Genomic DNA, 16,906 nt, shown 5'->3' with positions numbered 1-16,906 from the left:
ATATGAACAGGAACATAACACCAAGTATACATGTTGTGTCCAAATATATTTATAACTGATTTAGACCAACTGACATTAACTGAGATTTTACAATGTATTCATCTCAATACATATGGATTCCTTGGGGGCCATAAAAGATAGATATTGCCAAATTACCTGGGGGGCCGTATTAAACCGGAACACGGGCCGCAATTGGTCCGCGGGCCGGACTTTGGACATGCCTGTGCTAAGGTAAGCCTGCAGGCTGGGTGTCCCCCACAGCTTGCATTGATCATCCTGGAAGGTTCCCCTCAGCAGCAGAGTGCCAGCCTGCCTTGCTGCAGAAAAGGGGGGGGGGGAAGAGCCCCAGACCCACAAACGGGGAGGAGCAAAGGGGGTCGCTTGCCCTGTGGCCCAGAGATTTGGACCAAGCTTCTGGCTGCTGCTATTGCATCAGTGAGAGGAGCCTTGGGCTCCTTTGAATTGCTGCACAGCTCTGAAGGCTTGGGAAGGGCATGCCATGGTCTGGGGAGCACTAAGGGCTGACTGCCCTCAGCCTAACCCCTTCCATCCTATTCTTTCCAAAGACACAGAGCCATGCCCCTCCACACCTACTGGGGAGCTCCAAACATCAGGGGCCAGATTAATAAAGCCCTGTGTGGATATAAAGTTTTGTATCCACAACCATAAAAAATGAACAGCTGTGGATAGCCACATCCACTATCCATAGTTACCAATGGATTTACCAATCCAGGGAAGGTACCAGGCAGCTGGATCAAGGCAAGCTGCGGGCCAAAGGTCACTCCCCCAGTCTAGGTAATTCTTAGTCCAGCCATGTGCACAGGCGACTGGACTAGATGACCTCCTAAGTCCTGGCCAGTCCTACAATTCTGCGATACCACTCACAGACGCACACAGAACGGGCCTGGACGCCGGACACCCGGCCCACACGCTCAGAGCCAGAAGACACGTGCATCTCAGCCAAGCCAAGGCAACGGCACTGCGGTGCAGGCGCGTAGCACGGCCCAGGGAAGGTCACCCGGGGAGCAGCCCCGGCCCCGCCGCACAGCCCCAGGTGCTAGGGCTGGCCCAGCTGGGCGCCGGTGCGGACAGCAGGGCCCATCCCCAGCCTGCCAGGCCCCGGCACCCTCCCGAGCGCGCGGCCCGGCCTTCCCCACCGCGCGGCCCGGGACGCTGCGACCCCGCAGCGAGGGAGAGGCGGCCGCCGGGCACCCACATGCTGCTGCTGCCGCCGCCGGCCCCTCCCCCCTCCGCAGCGGGCAGGACGCCTGCGCCGCGCGCTGCCGGCGGGAGGCCGGGGGCGGGGGCTCCGGCAGCGGCGCCGCATCCAGAGCAGGTTGCGGCGGGACCGGAGCAGCGTGAGCGGCGGGCGCTGAGGCGCCGCTGCCGGGTCTGCCCGCTGGCTGCGCGGAGACAAAGGAGCGAGCCTGCGGCCGCCATGGGGGAGCGGCCCCGAGCCCCGCCGGCCGCCGCCGCCCCCTCCGGCTCGCTGCTCAACGGGCAGCTGCTCAACGGCTTCCACCCGCCGCCGCCGCGCCAGGAGCCGCCGCTGCCCGGCCACGGCTCCCCCGCCAAGAAGTGCCGGCTGCGGAGGCGGCTGGACTCGGGCAGGCGGAACAGGCCGCGTAAGTGATGCATGCGCCGGGCTCAGCCTCGCCCCCACCCCCTCCGCGCGCCCCGCCACGCTCGCCCCGTGCCCCAGCGGCGCGGGGAGAAGGGCCTGGGGTCACCGAGGCCCCTTCCCGCCTCGCCCGGGTACCCAGGCTCCTCTCAGGCTTCTAGGAAGAAGGGGATCCCCTGTGACCTCCCCCTGGAGCGCAAGGACTTTGCCTATAAATGACTCCAAGCCCTTGTGTCTATTTCACTGTGTGAGGTGAGGGATTTTCTAAGGCCAGCTGCAAGGCGGGGCGGGTGGGCAAGGATGAGCCATGCCCATTCCCCCCGGCTGGGTGAGAAGGAGCTCTGTAGTGTGACTGGCATCCCCTCCTCCCCCACCACCGCAGAATCAGTTCATTAAATACCATCTTGTTTCAGCCAATAAAACTGTGTTTTGGGGAACACACCTACTGATACCATGTGGGCTGGGCCAGTGTTTGACCAATGAGGAGGCTGGAATGTGGTGGGCATGTGGATTGGTTTCTTGAATTGCTGTGCTGAAAGCTAAAATGAGAGATTTCCTAATTTACAGCTGCATAAATGTGACCTTGTTAAAAAAAAACCCAACAACTTACAGTTCCGTTGTGATATAAACTTGTAGGTGATATAGCCTTGGATAGTCGGTAGAAAATACCTTGAATTGGTTATTACTTTAGCCGCTTTTGAAACATGGTCCTCTGTGACTTAGACATTCCAATGAAGCTCGTAATTGCCAAGAACCATTGTAAGTAAATGAGAGAGAAATCCTAATTAAGGTCGTTACTTAATGATTTATTGCTGTTTTTTTTTCTAATTTAATTACTGAAAAATTGGAAATAAAACCGTTGTACTTGTATATGTTGTCCTGTTAAATGAAAATTAGTTCATCCAGAAATTAAACATTTGATTTTTCAGCTTTATAGGAAGTATTTTTATTTATACTGCAAATACAATCTGAAATTTGTATGTAAAGTGTGTTCTTTGTAATTATCGCTTAGGGTTTTTTGGTTATTGGTGTTGTAAGGACTGGTAAACTGATTACCCACATTTATATTTATTTATATATATAAAATTGAAAATCCACATGTATTCAAAATGTTTGCAGTATTTATGTTTTTGATTACTAATAACATACTTCTGTTTGCTTAGTAATTGATGGTTTTTAAAACCTAGGCTCAGTTATGAAAAAAAGCTGTTTAATTCCAAAACTTTATATATAAATCCACTTGTGAATAGACATTAGAGAAACAATAGCTCTGCTCATTGCTGCATGCTTGATGCAGTGTTTGGAACTGAGATTTGTTGACCTAATTCACTTGCTATTTTGTATAGGGTTTTGAAGTTCAGCATATTTTAAACAGGTAATCAGACATAGTTACAACCCATAAATACTCTGTGCCAAAACATAATAAAGTTAAAACTAAGTACAAACTGGTTTTTGTCTAGATATCTTGGATTTTATGGCATGTTTCTGACAGTAGGTGACTTCTTTAGTGGATTATTTGGGGGTGTTTTTGTTAAAGTTCCTTTCTCACTGAATGTGTAAAAAGACTTGTAAGGAGATAAAGTTAGACTAGCACTTTCAAATATGACCTCATTCTTGATTTTAATGCAGGCTTCGTAGACTGAAGTTTACTGAATTTTTGGTAATTTTTTTTGGGGGGGGCAATACTCAGTAGAATCAGTTCAGGTCTGGGTAAGTAATGAGTTTCTTTAATAACTTCTACAAAATTGGGTGTCTTATGGCTATCTTGTACATAAGTGTATTTGTAGCTAGTTATTACACTTGCAGGAGAATAGTATCTTGTAGTGTATTGTAGCACTTATTTCAACATGTTTTATAATGTTCACCAGAAAGCAAAGTAGTTTATAGTAGAAAAGTTTAATTCTGACAGGATCTGAGTTGAGCAAAACAATGAACAATCCTGTTTTTCTGGTTTTATACAGTCTTTAACATTGGTGCTTGGAGATGTTTAGGTGTGTTAAAGGGCATATTGCAAAATGTATCTGGTAACTGCACTAAGTCTTTTAGTATTGATCACTGTTTTTGCTTGCATGTTGTGAAAGAAAATTGACATTTCCCGGTCTCCTGACAAGAAAAAGATGTCAAACTGCAGGTATAATTGCATTCTAAATCCACAAAAGTGAGACATCTAATGTATTGGTATGGTGTCCTTAGAACATGACAGACAGAAGTAAAGAATAGAAATATAAAATTGTCGGGGGGAAGAATCTCACTATAAATGTCAAGTATCAGAGGCGTAGCCGTGTTAGGACTCCTCACCGCTTTTACGGATTCAGACTAACAGAAGTGTTGGAGCATAAGCTTTCGTGGGCAAAGACCCACTTTATATGCATCTGACGAAGTGGGTCTTTGCCCACGAAAGCTTATGCTCCAACACTTTGTTAGTCTATAAGGTGCCACAGGACTCCTCGCCACTTTCACTATAAATGAAAACTGTTTGCTAGTGAGGATATAGTATCTACTTTGGTGAAGCTCTTGAATTGATTCTGTAATTGTTTGGGGTCTCTAATAAGTAGTTTAACTTTAGTTGCACTAAATGATTTTTGGTGATCAGTTGCGTAGTTTTCTAGTTTGGATCACTTGTGCATATACCAGCTACCCAGCCCCAGCCTCACAGCTCTTTTCAGAAAGATTAAATTATGTGAAATAACCATGTATGTTTTTGCAACTATTTTAGAGCATCCAAACTAGGGATGTTAGATAGTGGGTAATAAAATAGTTGAGTACTACATGGATTCTTATCGGTTAGTTGACTATTCTGTAGTTCCTGGGGGCGGGGCAGGCAGCCAGTACACTCTGGCACCACTCTGAGGAAGCCCCCTGCTATCCTGTGCTGCCACAGAGGCAGTAGTGTGGGGTACCAGGCAGGAGTCGGTCAGCGAGGGGAGCCAGTTTAAACACACACACCCCTGTGGACTGGCTACCTGCCACCCTGTGCTGCTGCCTCTGATACAGAGGAAGCAGTGTGGGGTCCAGCAGTCCGTCTGTGAGGATTCTGTGAGGGTCCAAGCTCCCCATGGACAAAGGATGCTGCTGGAGAGTGGGGGAAGGGAGGCTGCCACGAAGCAGCCTCTGTCCAGGGTGGATAGGCCTGGCTGCAGACAGAGACTGGTCCAGCAGCAGCCCGTGTGTGTGTGTGTGTGTGAAGGGGGGGGTCCCAGCTGCCTACTGACAGAGGCTGCTGCACCCCCTGTGGATAGGGGCTGCTGCCATGAAGCAGCCTCTGCCCTCGGTGAGCCTGTTTCATGGCAGCCTCCCTTGTCCCTGCTCCTCATGCTATCAGAGGCAGCAGTGAGAGGAGGAAGGGGGCAGGTTGCACCCTGGAACCAGTGCTAGCAGGGAACCAGCTTTTAAGATGGCTCCCCCTAGCACCGGCTCCTGCTCCCCCACCTTCAAGGGGGAGAGTGCAAGTAGTCGAGAAGATTAACGGATAAACCTGGCTTATCAGTTATTCATGTACTCGATTACTTGTTGACATCCCTAATCCAGACTATCCCTAGAAGAGCCTGTTTGGATGTGCTTTTCAATGCAAGGAATTATGAGACTCAGAAAGATAAGATGATATTAAATGATCGTGGAGAGACTTCATAGATAACTTTCTATTTCAACCCCCTTCAGTGGTGGTGTAGTCAAGCAGGTCACCTCGTCTAACACTTTTTTTTTTTTTTAGCCAAATCATGCTCCAATCATACACTAAGACAACGGTTTTCAAAATGTGGGTGAGGAGGACTCCCTTGAATGAGGTCACCAAGACTGGCTTATATTTGCTGCGGTCTGGGGCTGAAACCTGAGCCCTACTGCTAAAGGTGAATCCAAAGCTTGAGGGCTTCAGCCTTGGGTAGAAGGGCTCAAGTTGCAGGCCTTCTGCCTGGGGCAAAAGCCCTTGAGCTTCAGCTTTGGCCCCCTGCCCAGAGTGGTGGGACTTGGATGGGCTCAGACTTTGGTTCTCCCTCATGGGGTCATAAAAGTAATTTTTGGTGTCAGAAAGGGCCGCGGTGCTATGAAGCTTAAGAACCCCTGCACTAGAAAAAAGGCTAAATTAGGTCAAGGAGAACCAGCGTGTGCTATACTTAGCCACTTCTAATCAAGACAAACCTTTAAGAATATTGATAAAAACAATACTGAAAATAAATTAGCAAGTATTCTGACATAGAGAATAAGTGCTAGCAAGCAGCATTGATATAAATAGTAGCCCAGTATCTGAGTCTGTAACGCCAGAATGCTGGCTGTTCCCTCTGCGAGGTACTGTTGCTGAAATGCTGGCTGTTCCCTCTGGGCGGCCCATACTACATGGGGAGTGCGGGGCCCAAATGGCCGCTTGCGCCGCTTGCTCCCCTGTGGCGGCCCAGCTGAGCGGCGCAGAAGTCAGCTGAGTGCCATGGTGGGAGGCGAACGGGGCGAGGCAGTGATGTGCGGCATGACAGCGGTTCCAGGCCCCGCCCCTTGGCTGTGAAAGTCACCGCCCTGCCTCCCTTCGCTTACCGCCGTGGTGCTCGGCTTACTTCTGTACCGCTCAGCCAGGCCGCTGCGTGGGAGCAAGTGGCGCAAGCGACCATTTGGGCTCCGCGCTCCCCATGCAGCACGGGGAGCGTGGAGCCCAAACAGCCGTTTGGGCTCCGTGGTCCCCCAAGTGAGAGGCAGGAGGGGGTGGAGAAGAGAATGAGAGAGGCAGGAGGCGGAGGATAACTGCGAGAGGGAGAGGGAGACGGAGGGGGGGGACAGCTCAGGAGAGAAGACCGATGTGGAGGAGGGACCTGAATATCCCGTCTTATGATGGGCTGATTGGCTAGTTACTTAATATGAGAGCACCTGCAATTAAGGATGTTAAAATGCGGTTATCAAGCTAATCGTACACTCAATACAACTTGTATTGACTATCTGATTAGTTGATACAACTGCTCTGCAGAGCCGCAGCGGGGGTAGCTCCAGGAGCTAGCTCAAGCTGGGACTGAGCAGTTCATGCTCTGTATCAGTGAAAGATAAATATGGACAGCTGTCTGCTCCTCCCTTCCTTCCTCGGTAACAGTTATTTACACTGGGTTTGATAATAAAACAGAAGTATTTTTATTTAGTATAAAATGTAGGTTTTAAGTGAGAACAGACAGATCAAAGCAAGTTACTAATTTAAAACTAGCACTAATCTAAAATGACCCTAATACACTAAGACTACATCTATACTGCAGTGCTATTTCTGGATACCAGTGGTATCCTGAAATAACTATTCCACATCTTTTGAGCATGCCCATTATTTCTCAATATAATGGGCTCGCTCATCTGATGTCCTCGTAAACCTCATTCCACTAGGAGTCAGGGACATTATGAAATAATGATTTATTTCAAAATAAGTGTTGGGTAGACAGCGCCAGATTTTGAAATAAGCTATTTCAAAATTGACTTGAAATAAGCTACGCAATTTGTGTAGTTCAAATTGCATAGCTTATTTCGAGCTACGGGTGCAGTATAGACGCACCCTAAGAGAGAATTTTACAAATCATATTTCTCACCCCCACTCCAGTCTTAATTTCAGGTAAAATCCTTCAAGTCAGAACTGATCTTTTCTCTAGCCTGGGTCAGAAAGCTACTCGTAAGGTGAGGAGGCAGTTTCAAAAGCCACAGACATTGATTGGGGAAATTTTATTTAAGGGACGGTAAACAGAGTAGGCAGTCTTGTTCCATTCTCCCCCATCCCAATGGATAAATATGAAATTCAAGCACCAGGTGTCATGGTCACAGATCTTTGTAGGGCCAACCACAGTTTAAGCAAAGTCATTTACAGATTATTGCTTTGAGCACTGGGCCATTAAGTTCCTTTAATGCCACTAATTACTTTCACTAGAAATTCTAGATTAATAAGCATGTTTACCCTTCATATTTTACCTTTACTTATAAGTATGATACATGCACACAAATAGAATATACACATTTAAGGGATTACAGATTCTTGAATGATAGGTTACTTGCCCTGTTTTGCATGAAGTATATTCAAGTTATTCATATTCAAAAACATATTTCCATAAAAATATGGAGGAGTAGCATCACACCAGGTCCCAGCCTAGAGCCTTCACCCTTCCACAAAGCCAACCTCATCTCAACCTGCATCTCCCTCCCACAATCTGAAGTCCTCAGGCTCCACACCCCAAAACCCTCAATCCTTCTTTCTGGTCCACCCCAGATCCTGCACCCCCTTAGAGTGCTCACCCCCTCTTATACTCCAATCCTCTGCCACAGCCCAGTGAAAGTGAGTGAGGGTGGAGAGCCAGACGTTGAGGAATGGGAATGTGGTGAGTGGGGGCAGGGCTTCAGGGAAGGAGTGGGGCCTTGGGGAAGGGATAGGGCTAAGGTGTTTGGTTTTGTGTGATTAGAAAGTTAGCAAAGTCTGCATCCTTTATTTAAAAAGATGCAATATCATCTTCTGCAGCAATAGAATTGCACATACTTAGGTATGTCTGCAACAACACTGGAAAGTTAAAGAAATTGTGACCTGGCTTGATCCTCCTTACTTCCAGAAGCTAGCTAATACTGGGCCTGCTATTAAATCATCATCATTTCACCATCTGTTTCTCCATAGACGTAGATTGTTCGAGAAAAGTCCTAGTGTGCCTCTGCCTGTCTTTTAAAGTTACAATTTCAGATAATAAGTCTGAAGTATGTTTGGAGTAACACGTGCAAATAAACATCTGCCCTCACATTTATGTGAATGGGCGATCATACTAAACATTTGTGTGTTCCATCCAATAGGCAGTAGACACTCAATAAGCACTTCCCATGTTAGCATCATTCTGTTTATTCTGAGATTATGTAACAGGATGGACTTTCAGTGTAGTTCTTCAGTGTGTCCTGGACTAGGGATGTGAAGGATTAGTCTATCAGAAAGAAGCAAAATGCAGGACAATGTAGCACTTTAACAAGATGGTTTATTAGATGTGAGCTTTCGTGGGCCAGACCCACTTCCTCAGATCAAATAGTGGAAGAAAGTAGTCACAACCATATCCTTTGGTATATATGGTTGTGACTACTTTCTTCCACTATTTGATCTGAGGAAGTGGGTCTGGCCCACGAAAGCTCATCATCTAATAAACCATCTTGTTAGTCTTTAAAGTGCTACATTGTCCTGCATTTTGCTTCAACTACCCCAGACTAACACGGCTACATTTCTATCAGAAAGAGGCAGCAAGGGGTGGGGAAAGAGGAGGGGATACTTTGAAAGTGGCAGTGGCGTGTGGAGCGCTGCTGCTTTTAACGCCATATACAGCCCAGGGCTAGCTGGGGGTATCCCCAGGCTACAGGTCATGTTTCAAAGTGGCAGTGCCACATGGAGCCCAGGGTCATTGGGGAGGTCCCAGCTGCCGCTTTGAAATGCTGTGAGGAGCCTGACACCAGGTTCCCCACTAGCATTTCAAAGCAGCAGCACTGCACAGAGCCCAGGATCAGTGGGGGAGTTCCCAGCTGACCCTGGGCTCCACTCAGTGCTTTCGCCTTTGAAGTATAGCAACAGCCCTAGGGCTATTGCTGCTTTTCAGAGTCAGAGGTGCCCTATTGACTAATTGAATAGTCAATGCAAAATGCATCGACTATTTGAGTCAGTTACTCGCAATTCAACATCGCTATCCTGGACACAGTGAACTAAGCGGCATTTGAGGTTCCCACTACTTTCACCCAGCAGAAATAGGATGTTACGGTTGGGACTCTGGTAAAAGATAGGCAGACCCAAAGCAAAACAAATACTTAGCTTTGAATCAGTAATGGTTTTAAATTCAAGTATTTGTGCAGTGCTCAAGAAATAATTAGTAGATTAAAGGATTATTGCATCAAGATTCTTCATAAAACCTAATTCAGATATTTTACAAGTAGCATCTTACAGAAACAAGGAAGATGTGGCCCACCTTTTCTCTCTTTCCAACTGAAGACTAGGTATTAGTTAGTAAGCAGTTAAATCTCATAATGCTGAACTACACTAGAAGCAGTCTATGCCTATGGGAGAGAGCTCAAGCTGTCCTGTCAGTGTAATGAAACCACATCCACGAGAGTGGAAGCTGTGTTAGCAGGAGAAGTTCTTCTACCAGCATAGCACCAATGTAGACTGTACTTAGGGCAGTGTAACTTACATTGTCCGGGAGAGTGGTTTATTGACACTCAAGAGACATAAGTTATACTAACATGTGCACAAGCCTACAATTAAAGCAGGAGCTTTTCTGTCAGTCAGTCAGTCATAAGCATCTTCAATGCAAAAAAGCCAACTGGGAACCAGATTATACAGCAGTCACTAAGTAATCACTCTTTTAAATACAATCCCTTTTGCATCCTGTTGTAGCTGTGAGGTTATTTAAGATGTTACAGTTGCTTCCCAAGCTATAACAGAACCAATGTGAGATAAAGTCTCCTAAGAGCCAGCAATATACCTACTCTATAAAGTCAATTGAAAATTTTCCCTGACCAAATTCTGAGTACATGCTACTCCAGAGACATCATTCTGCCTTTGTGGGTTTTTTTTTTTTTTTTTTTTTTTGCCAGACATCAGCTGGGGTGCAAGTGTAAAGGGAGCTACTTAAGGTAACCATGCTACTGTATGCAACTCTGCGGAGAGGACATGACCTACAACTGATACACAGAGGTCCATGAATTTCCCTGCAAATCTGAGGACATTCATGGTGATGGAGGGCTGTGCCACCCACTTCTTTTGTGGGCTTTCAGGTTTCTTCCATGAGAGGGCATGTTGAGACAGACATTGAAGGCTTCAAATCTTGTGGAGTTTTCTTAAATTGTGGCCTTCTGTGGTTTTTAAACTCTGTGTGTGTCTAGACTACAGGTTTTTTTTGTGTCTAGTGTTTATATGGGCTCAGAGCATTTCAGGCATGTATGGATACTGGATGAGATGTACTATTATTACCATTAGTGAACCTTTCCCCCAGATACATGCCAACAGCTGGGTTATCAGATTACTTGATTACATAATCTTTTAGATACCTTCTGTTTTCTTAGTCACGTGCTTTTGCTTTGAACTGCCAAAGAAGACTAGATAACTTTTTATATACAGGTAACAATCAGATATGTTTTTGACTAAGTATCTAACATTGCCATTACACATTTAAAAACTACATGTTAACTTTCATAGAAAAAATTAAATTAGCTAAGTGTGCACACCAGCTCGGCACCCTATTTCTGTTTGCTCTCACTAATATTTTTACTCCGTTCTCTTGGGTGTGTCTGATTCATTGTAGGGCATTCTATGTCCATGCTCTGCTTTCTAGAACTGCATTTCAATGGATAAGTGTATCCTTTGTAAGTTACTGCAATGCAGACTTTTAGCAGAATTGTTTCCTCTTTCCCCCAAGGAATGTGTATTTGATGAGCTTCTTTAGGAATCAGTTTCCCTCTGCTCAACAGAGTCAATTATCCAGTTAACTATTCTCATCATGCAATTTTGGTTAGCTAAGGATAATCCCATTTTTATGTTAGTTTAAGGAGTATAATGCTTTTATGGAGAATTCAGTGGCTTCTCCATTTCTTATATACTAAATCGCACCTAGCCAAAATATTATAGCAATACTTAGTATCAATAAATAGATTTGTCAGTATTTGTACTGTAAATAATTCTTTTTCAATTTTTGATAATTTAAATTCCGGAGAACGATGACATACAGGGGCTACGTTTAGACTGGCATGATTTTCCGGAAATGCTTTAACGGAAAAGTTTTCTGTTTAAAAGCATTTTCGGAAAAGCGCGTCTAGATTGGCAGGATGCTTTTCTGCAAAAGCACTTTTTGCGGAAAAGCGTCCGTGGCCAATCTAGACGCACTTTTCCGCAAAAAAGCCCCGATCGCCATTTTCGCGATCGGGGTTTTTTTTGCGGAAAACAAATACCTGCTGTCTATACTGGCCCTTTTGCACAAAAGTTTTTCAGAAAAAGACTTTTGCCCGAACGGGAGCAGCATAATATTTCCGCAAAAGCACTGACAATCTTACATGAGATCGTCAGTGCTTTTGCGGAAATTCAAGCGGCCAGTGTAGACAGCTGGCAAGTTTTTCCGCAAAAGCAGATGATTTTACGGAAAAACTTGCCAGTCTAGAGATAGCCAGGATGTCAGACAAAATACCGACTTAAATAAAATTGATCCATCCATATTTTAGTTCAGAGATAGGTGTTAGCATATTACAATTAAAAGCTATTTGTGTTTTTCTTCATACTTCCCATTAATAAGAGCATTTGTCAGTAAAATAGCCCATTTTTGCAAAACAAAAGCTAAATTGCTAATCGCTGAAACCTTTATCAGAATGCATAGATGCTGATGTTGATTCTTTGGTACTCTTTTACACTGTACTTTATTACTTATTAGTGTCAGAGCTGATGGATTTTAGTGGTAGTTTTCAGTTTCTGGAATTTGTTTCCTATTGAAGTCTGCTATACAGTCATTGCTTCTATCTCTCCACCAGACAACTCGTGCTAGAATCTGCAAATGAAATAGTAAAGCTGTGCTTCTGCATTGTTGGAATATTGGTGGCTATGGTGTTAAAAGTGTGATTATTAGTTGATTTTACTCAGCCCCAGGGATGCAAGGATTCTGCTTGTGTTGAGCAACAAAACTTTGTTCATTTTCTTCTGCAGTTGTTAACTTGATCCATAGCAGAATGAAAAGGGGAGTGAGATACATTGAGAGAGAAATAAAACCAATGGCCTAATAAAAGAGAAACGTAGTAATCCAATTTAGGTTTATTTTTTAACGTGGGTAGGCTACATAATTATTGCCCCTTGTGTTATATAAACCCTGTAATGCGTTGATAATGCTATTACCTCAAATAGTACTCCCCCCAGTTCTGCCCTGTTAATGATTCTGTGGAGTTCCTATAAACTGGCATGATGTAGGGACACCTCATCACACGCACAGCACTTGTCATACATGACAGTCTTGTCACTTGTTTGTTTATTTATCATTATTTGCTATTGGGTTCAAAGCACTTTTGCACCTGATAAGTGAGTGACATGATTTTCCCTTACTTCTGTATTTAAATACACACTTACGTTTACATTGTAATAGCTTTGAAATAACTATTTCAATATACAGGAAAGGAGACTTTTAAAGAAACAAAAACACTGTCTTGTTACAGGAGAGAATGGAGGGAGGGACCATCTGTATCCTAGTGACCCCAACCTGTGTGCAGGGGAGACCCTACCATACGTCTACTTCTGGATCCAAAATAGTGCTGGGGGAGGAGTGGCACCAGCTGAGCCAGTTTTACCTGTTCTTTTCTTTCAGTGCAGCAGACCTTGTTTGGCTTACTATACAAGAATATATCAGGATTTTAAAAAGTTCATGTAGGATAGGTCAATCAATGGCCAGCCAGAATCTGGAAATGGGAGACAGGAAATAGATCACTTTATGATTACATGTACTGTTCATTCCCTCTGGGACACCTGCATTGGCCATGGTCAGAAGGCTGGATTCTAGGCTACATAGACCTTTGATCTTACCCATTATGGCTGTTCTGAGGTGTTCATGTAAATCTAGTATGGCCTGTAACATTCATACCATAAAAGGAGAAGCTAACCTTTTAAAAAAAAAAAAAGTGACAGCATCAGTTTTGTGCAGTAGTAGAACTCATTAATTTGCACAGTGTCTCTGCAAATGAGTGGTTCTGCTACCTTGAACACACTTACTCTCAAACCTGTTCCATATTATGCATATTGACCCATTCTGATGTTATCCAAGTGTCTTAATTTCCTGTTCACAGGTTAGCTGTGTCACTCAAGGAGTGTGAATTTGTTGTCCTGGGTTATAAGAACATAAGAATTGCCTTACTGGATCAGAACATAGGTTCATCTAGCCCAGTAGCCTGTCTGCCGACAGTCGCCAGTGCCAGGCGCCCCAGAGAGGGTGGACCGAAGACAGTGATTAAGTGATTTGTCTTGTGCCGACCATCCCCAGCCTCTGACAAACAGAGGCCGGGGACACTATTTCTATCCCCTGGCTAATAGCCTTTTATAGACCTAACCTCCATGAAATTATCTAGCTTCTCCTTAAACTCTGATATAGTCCTAACCTTCACACCCTCCTCTGGCAAGGAGTTCCACAGATTGACTACACACTGTGTGAAGAAGAACTTTCTTTTATTCATTTTAAACCTGCTACCCATTAACTTCATTTGGTATCCTCTAGTTCTTCTATTATGGGAACTAATAAATAACTTTTCTTTATTCGCCCTCTCCACATCACTCATGATTTTATAGACCTCTATCATATCCCCCCTCAGTCTCCTCTTTTCTAAACTGAAAAGTCCCAGTCGTTTTAACCTCTCTTCATGTGGGACCCGTTCCAAACCCCTAATCATTTTAGTTGCCCTTTTCTGAACCCTTTCCCAGGCCAAAATATCTTTTTTGAGGTGAGGACACCACATCTGTACACAGTATTCAAGATGTGGGCGTACCATAGTTTTATACAGGGGCAGTAAGATATTCTGGGTCTTATTTTCTATCCCTTTCTTAATAATTCTTAACATCCTATTTGCCTTTTTGACTGCCGCTGCACACTGTGTGGAAGTTTTCAGAGAACTATCCATGATAACTCCAAGATCTCTTTCCTGATGTGTCGTAGCCAAATAAGCCTCCATCATACTGTACGTATAGTTGGGGTTATTTTTTCCAATGTGCATTACTTTAAACTTCATTTGCCATTTTGTTACCCAATCACTCAGTTTGGTGAGATCTTTTTGAAGTTCTTCACAGTCTGCTTCTGTGTTGAAACAAAAAAAAAAGACTATGTAGCACTTTAAACAAGAAGAGCTTTTGTGGGCCAGACCCTCAGATCAAATAGTGGAAGAAAATTGTCATAACCATATATGCTAAAGGATACAATTAAAAAATGAACACATATGAAAAGGACAAATCAAATTTCAGAACAGAAGGAGGACTGGGGGGAGGAGGGGAGGTGAATGTCTGGGAGTTAATGATATTAGAGGTGATAATTGGGGGAGCTATCTTTGTAATGGGTAAGATAAGTTATGTCTTTGTTTAAGCTTAGGTGTAAAGTGTCGAATTTAAGCATGAATTTAAGACAGTTCAGAGGATTCTCTTTCAAGTGTAGTCTTAAAAGATCTTTGAAGCAGGATGCAGGTAATCAAGTCGTTGAGACAATATCCTTTCTGGTTGAAATGGCAAGAAACTGTTTTTTCTTTGTGATCCTGTCTAATATCTGTTTCGTGGGCATTGATTCTTTGGCAAAGTGTCTGAGACGTTTATCCAATGTACATAGCAGATAGGCACTTTCGGCACATGATAGCATAAATTATATTATGCTAGACTAACACGGCTACATTTCTATCATGCTTCTGTGTTGACTGTCTTAAACAGTTTAGTGTCATCCGCAAACTTTACTACCTCACTGCTTTCCCCTTTCTCTAGCTCATTTATGAATAAGTTGAATAGGATTGGTCCCAGGACTGACTCTTGAGGGACACCACACCATTATGAAAATTTACCATTTATTCCTACCCTTTGTTTCCTGTCTTTTAGCCAGTTCTCAATCCAAGAAAGGATTATCCCTCTTATCCCATGACAATGTAATTTATACAAGAGCCTTTGGTGAGAGACCTTGTAAAAAGGCTTTCTGAAAATCTAAGTATACTATATCTACTATATACCCCTTGTCTGCATGTTTGTTAACCCCTTCAAAGAACTCTAATAGATTAGTAAGACATGATTTCCCTTTACAGAAACCATGTTGACTTTTGTCCAACAAATTATGTTCTTCTCTGTGCCTGACAATTTTATTCTTTACTATTGTTTCAACTAATTTGCCTGGTACTGAAGTTAGACTTACCAGTCTGTAACTGCCAGGATCGCCTCTAGAGCCCTTTTAAAATATTGGTGTCACGTTAGCAATCTTCCAGTCATTAGGTACAGAAACCGATTTAAAGGATAGATTACAAATAGGTTACAGATGATAGTTCAGCAATTTCCCACTTGAGTTGTTTTAGAACCCTTGAATGAATGCCATCCGGTCCCAGAGATTTGTTAAGATTTTCTATTTGTTCAAAAACCTCCTCTAATGACACTTCAGTCCAGGACAGTTCCTCACATTCATCACCCACAAAGGATGGTGCAGATTTGGGAATCTCCCTTAACATGCTCAGCCGTGAAGACTGAAGCAAAGCAATCATTTCGTTTCTGCGCAATGGCTTTATCATCCTTGATTGCTCCTTTTATATCTCGATCATCTTGGGGGCCCACTGGTTTTTTAGCAGGCTTCCTGCTTCTAATGTACTTAAACATTTTGTTATTTCTTTTTGAGTGTTTGGCTGTTCCTCAAAATCTTTTTTTGCTTTTCTTATTACATTTTTACACTTGATTTGACAGTGTTTATGTTCCCTTCTATTTATCTCACTAGGATTGGACTTCCACTTCTTAAAAGATGCCTTTTGTCCCTCACTGCTTCTTTTACATGGTGGTTAAGCCACGATGACTCTTTTTTAGGTCTCTTGCTATGTTTTTTAATTTGGGGTATACATTTAAGTTGGGCCTCTATTATGGTGTCTTTAAAAAGTTTCCATGCAGCTTGCAGGGATTTGGCTCTAGTCACTTTGCCTTTTAATTTCTGTTTAACTATCCTCCTCATTTTTGTGTAATTCCCCTTTTTGAAATTAAATGCCAGAGTGCTGGGCTATTGAGGTGTTCTTCCCACCACAGGAATGTTAAATGTTATTATATTATGGTCATTATTCCCAAGCGGTCCTGTAATGGTTATCTCCTGTACCTGATCCTGCACTCCACTCAGGTCTAAATCGAGAATTGCCTCTCCTCTTGTGGGTTCCTGTACCAGCTGCTCCAAGAAGCAGTCATTTAAGCCATTAAGAAATTGTATCTCTGCTTCTCTTCCTGAGGTGACATGTACCCAGTCAATATGGGGATAATTAAAATCCCCCATTATTATAGCATTTTTTATTTGGTAGCCTCTCTAATCTCCCTTAGAATTTCATTGTCAGTATCATATATAATTTATAATTCTTCTTTGAGTGCTTTCAGTAGAGAATTTTGCCTAGCATTATTCAAAGAGGTGATAGTTGTGCCCTTTTCCTTAAAGCCGTTTCCATGTCTAGACAAAGATGTAACATCCCTATTCAGCACTTACATTTCGACCTCCAAGAACATTCTTCTATAACACCTTGTGTAGGTCTTAGATTACTAGGCTGTATGGCTGTATGCCTTTACGTAGTATAGCATGTGAAGCTGCATCTTCACCTCATCAGCTATAGTTG

General features: G+C 43.7%; 1 protein-coding gene across 4 annotated transcripts in view; it reads left to right on the top strand.

Annotated features, from left to right (window-relative positions):
• Positions 1 to 1,284: 1,284 nt before the first annotated feature.
• PANK1 (pantothenate kinase 1) overlaps positions 1,285 to 16,906 on the top strand; it is a 45,631-nt gene continuing 30,009 nt past the window's right edge. The window contains exon 1 of one of the 4 annotated variants that reach the window (XM_075935120.2): positions 1,285 to 1,625. In XM_075935120.2, coding sequence (XP_075791235.2) covers positions 1,439 to 1,625 — 187 coding nt within the window. In that variant the 5' untranslated portion in view covers positions 1,285 to 1,438. Of the gene's footprint in view, positions 1,626 to 2,158; positions 2,381 to 5,330; positions 5,467 to 16,906 lie in introns of those variants that run through there. The other 3 variants (XM_075935119.2, XM_006121441.5, XM_075935121.2) reach the window with 3 other exon arrangements.

Source organism: Pelodiscus sinensis, chromosome 8 (assembly GCF_052426305.1).
Source record: "Pelodiscus sinensis isolate ZL-2025 chromosome 8, ASM5242630v1, whole genome shotgun sequence".
In the NCBI taxonomy this organism is placed as follows: domain Eukaryota; kingdom Metazoa; phylum Chordata; order Testudines; family Trionychidae; genus Pelodiscus; species Pelodiscus sinensis.
This window is presented reverse-complemented; position numbering and strand designations above follow the sequence as displayed.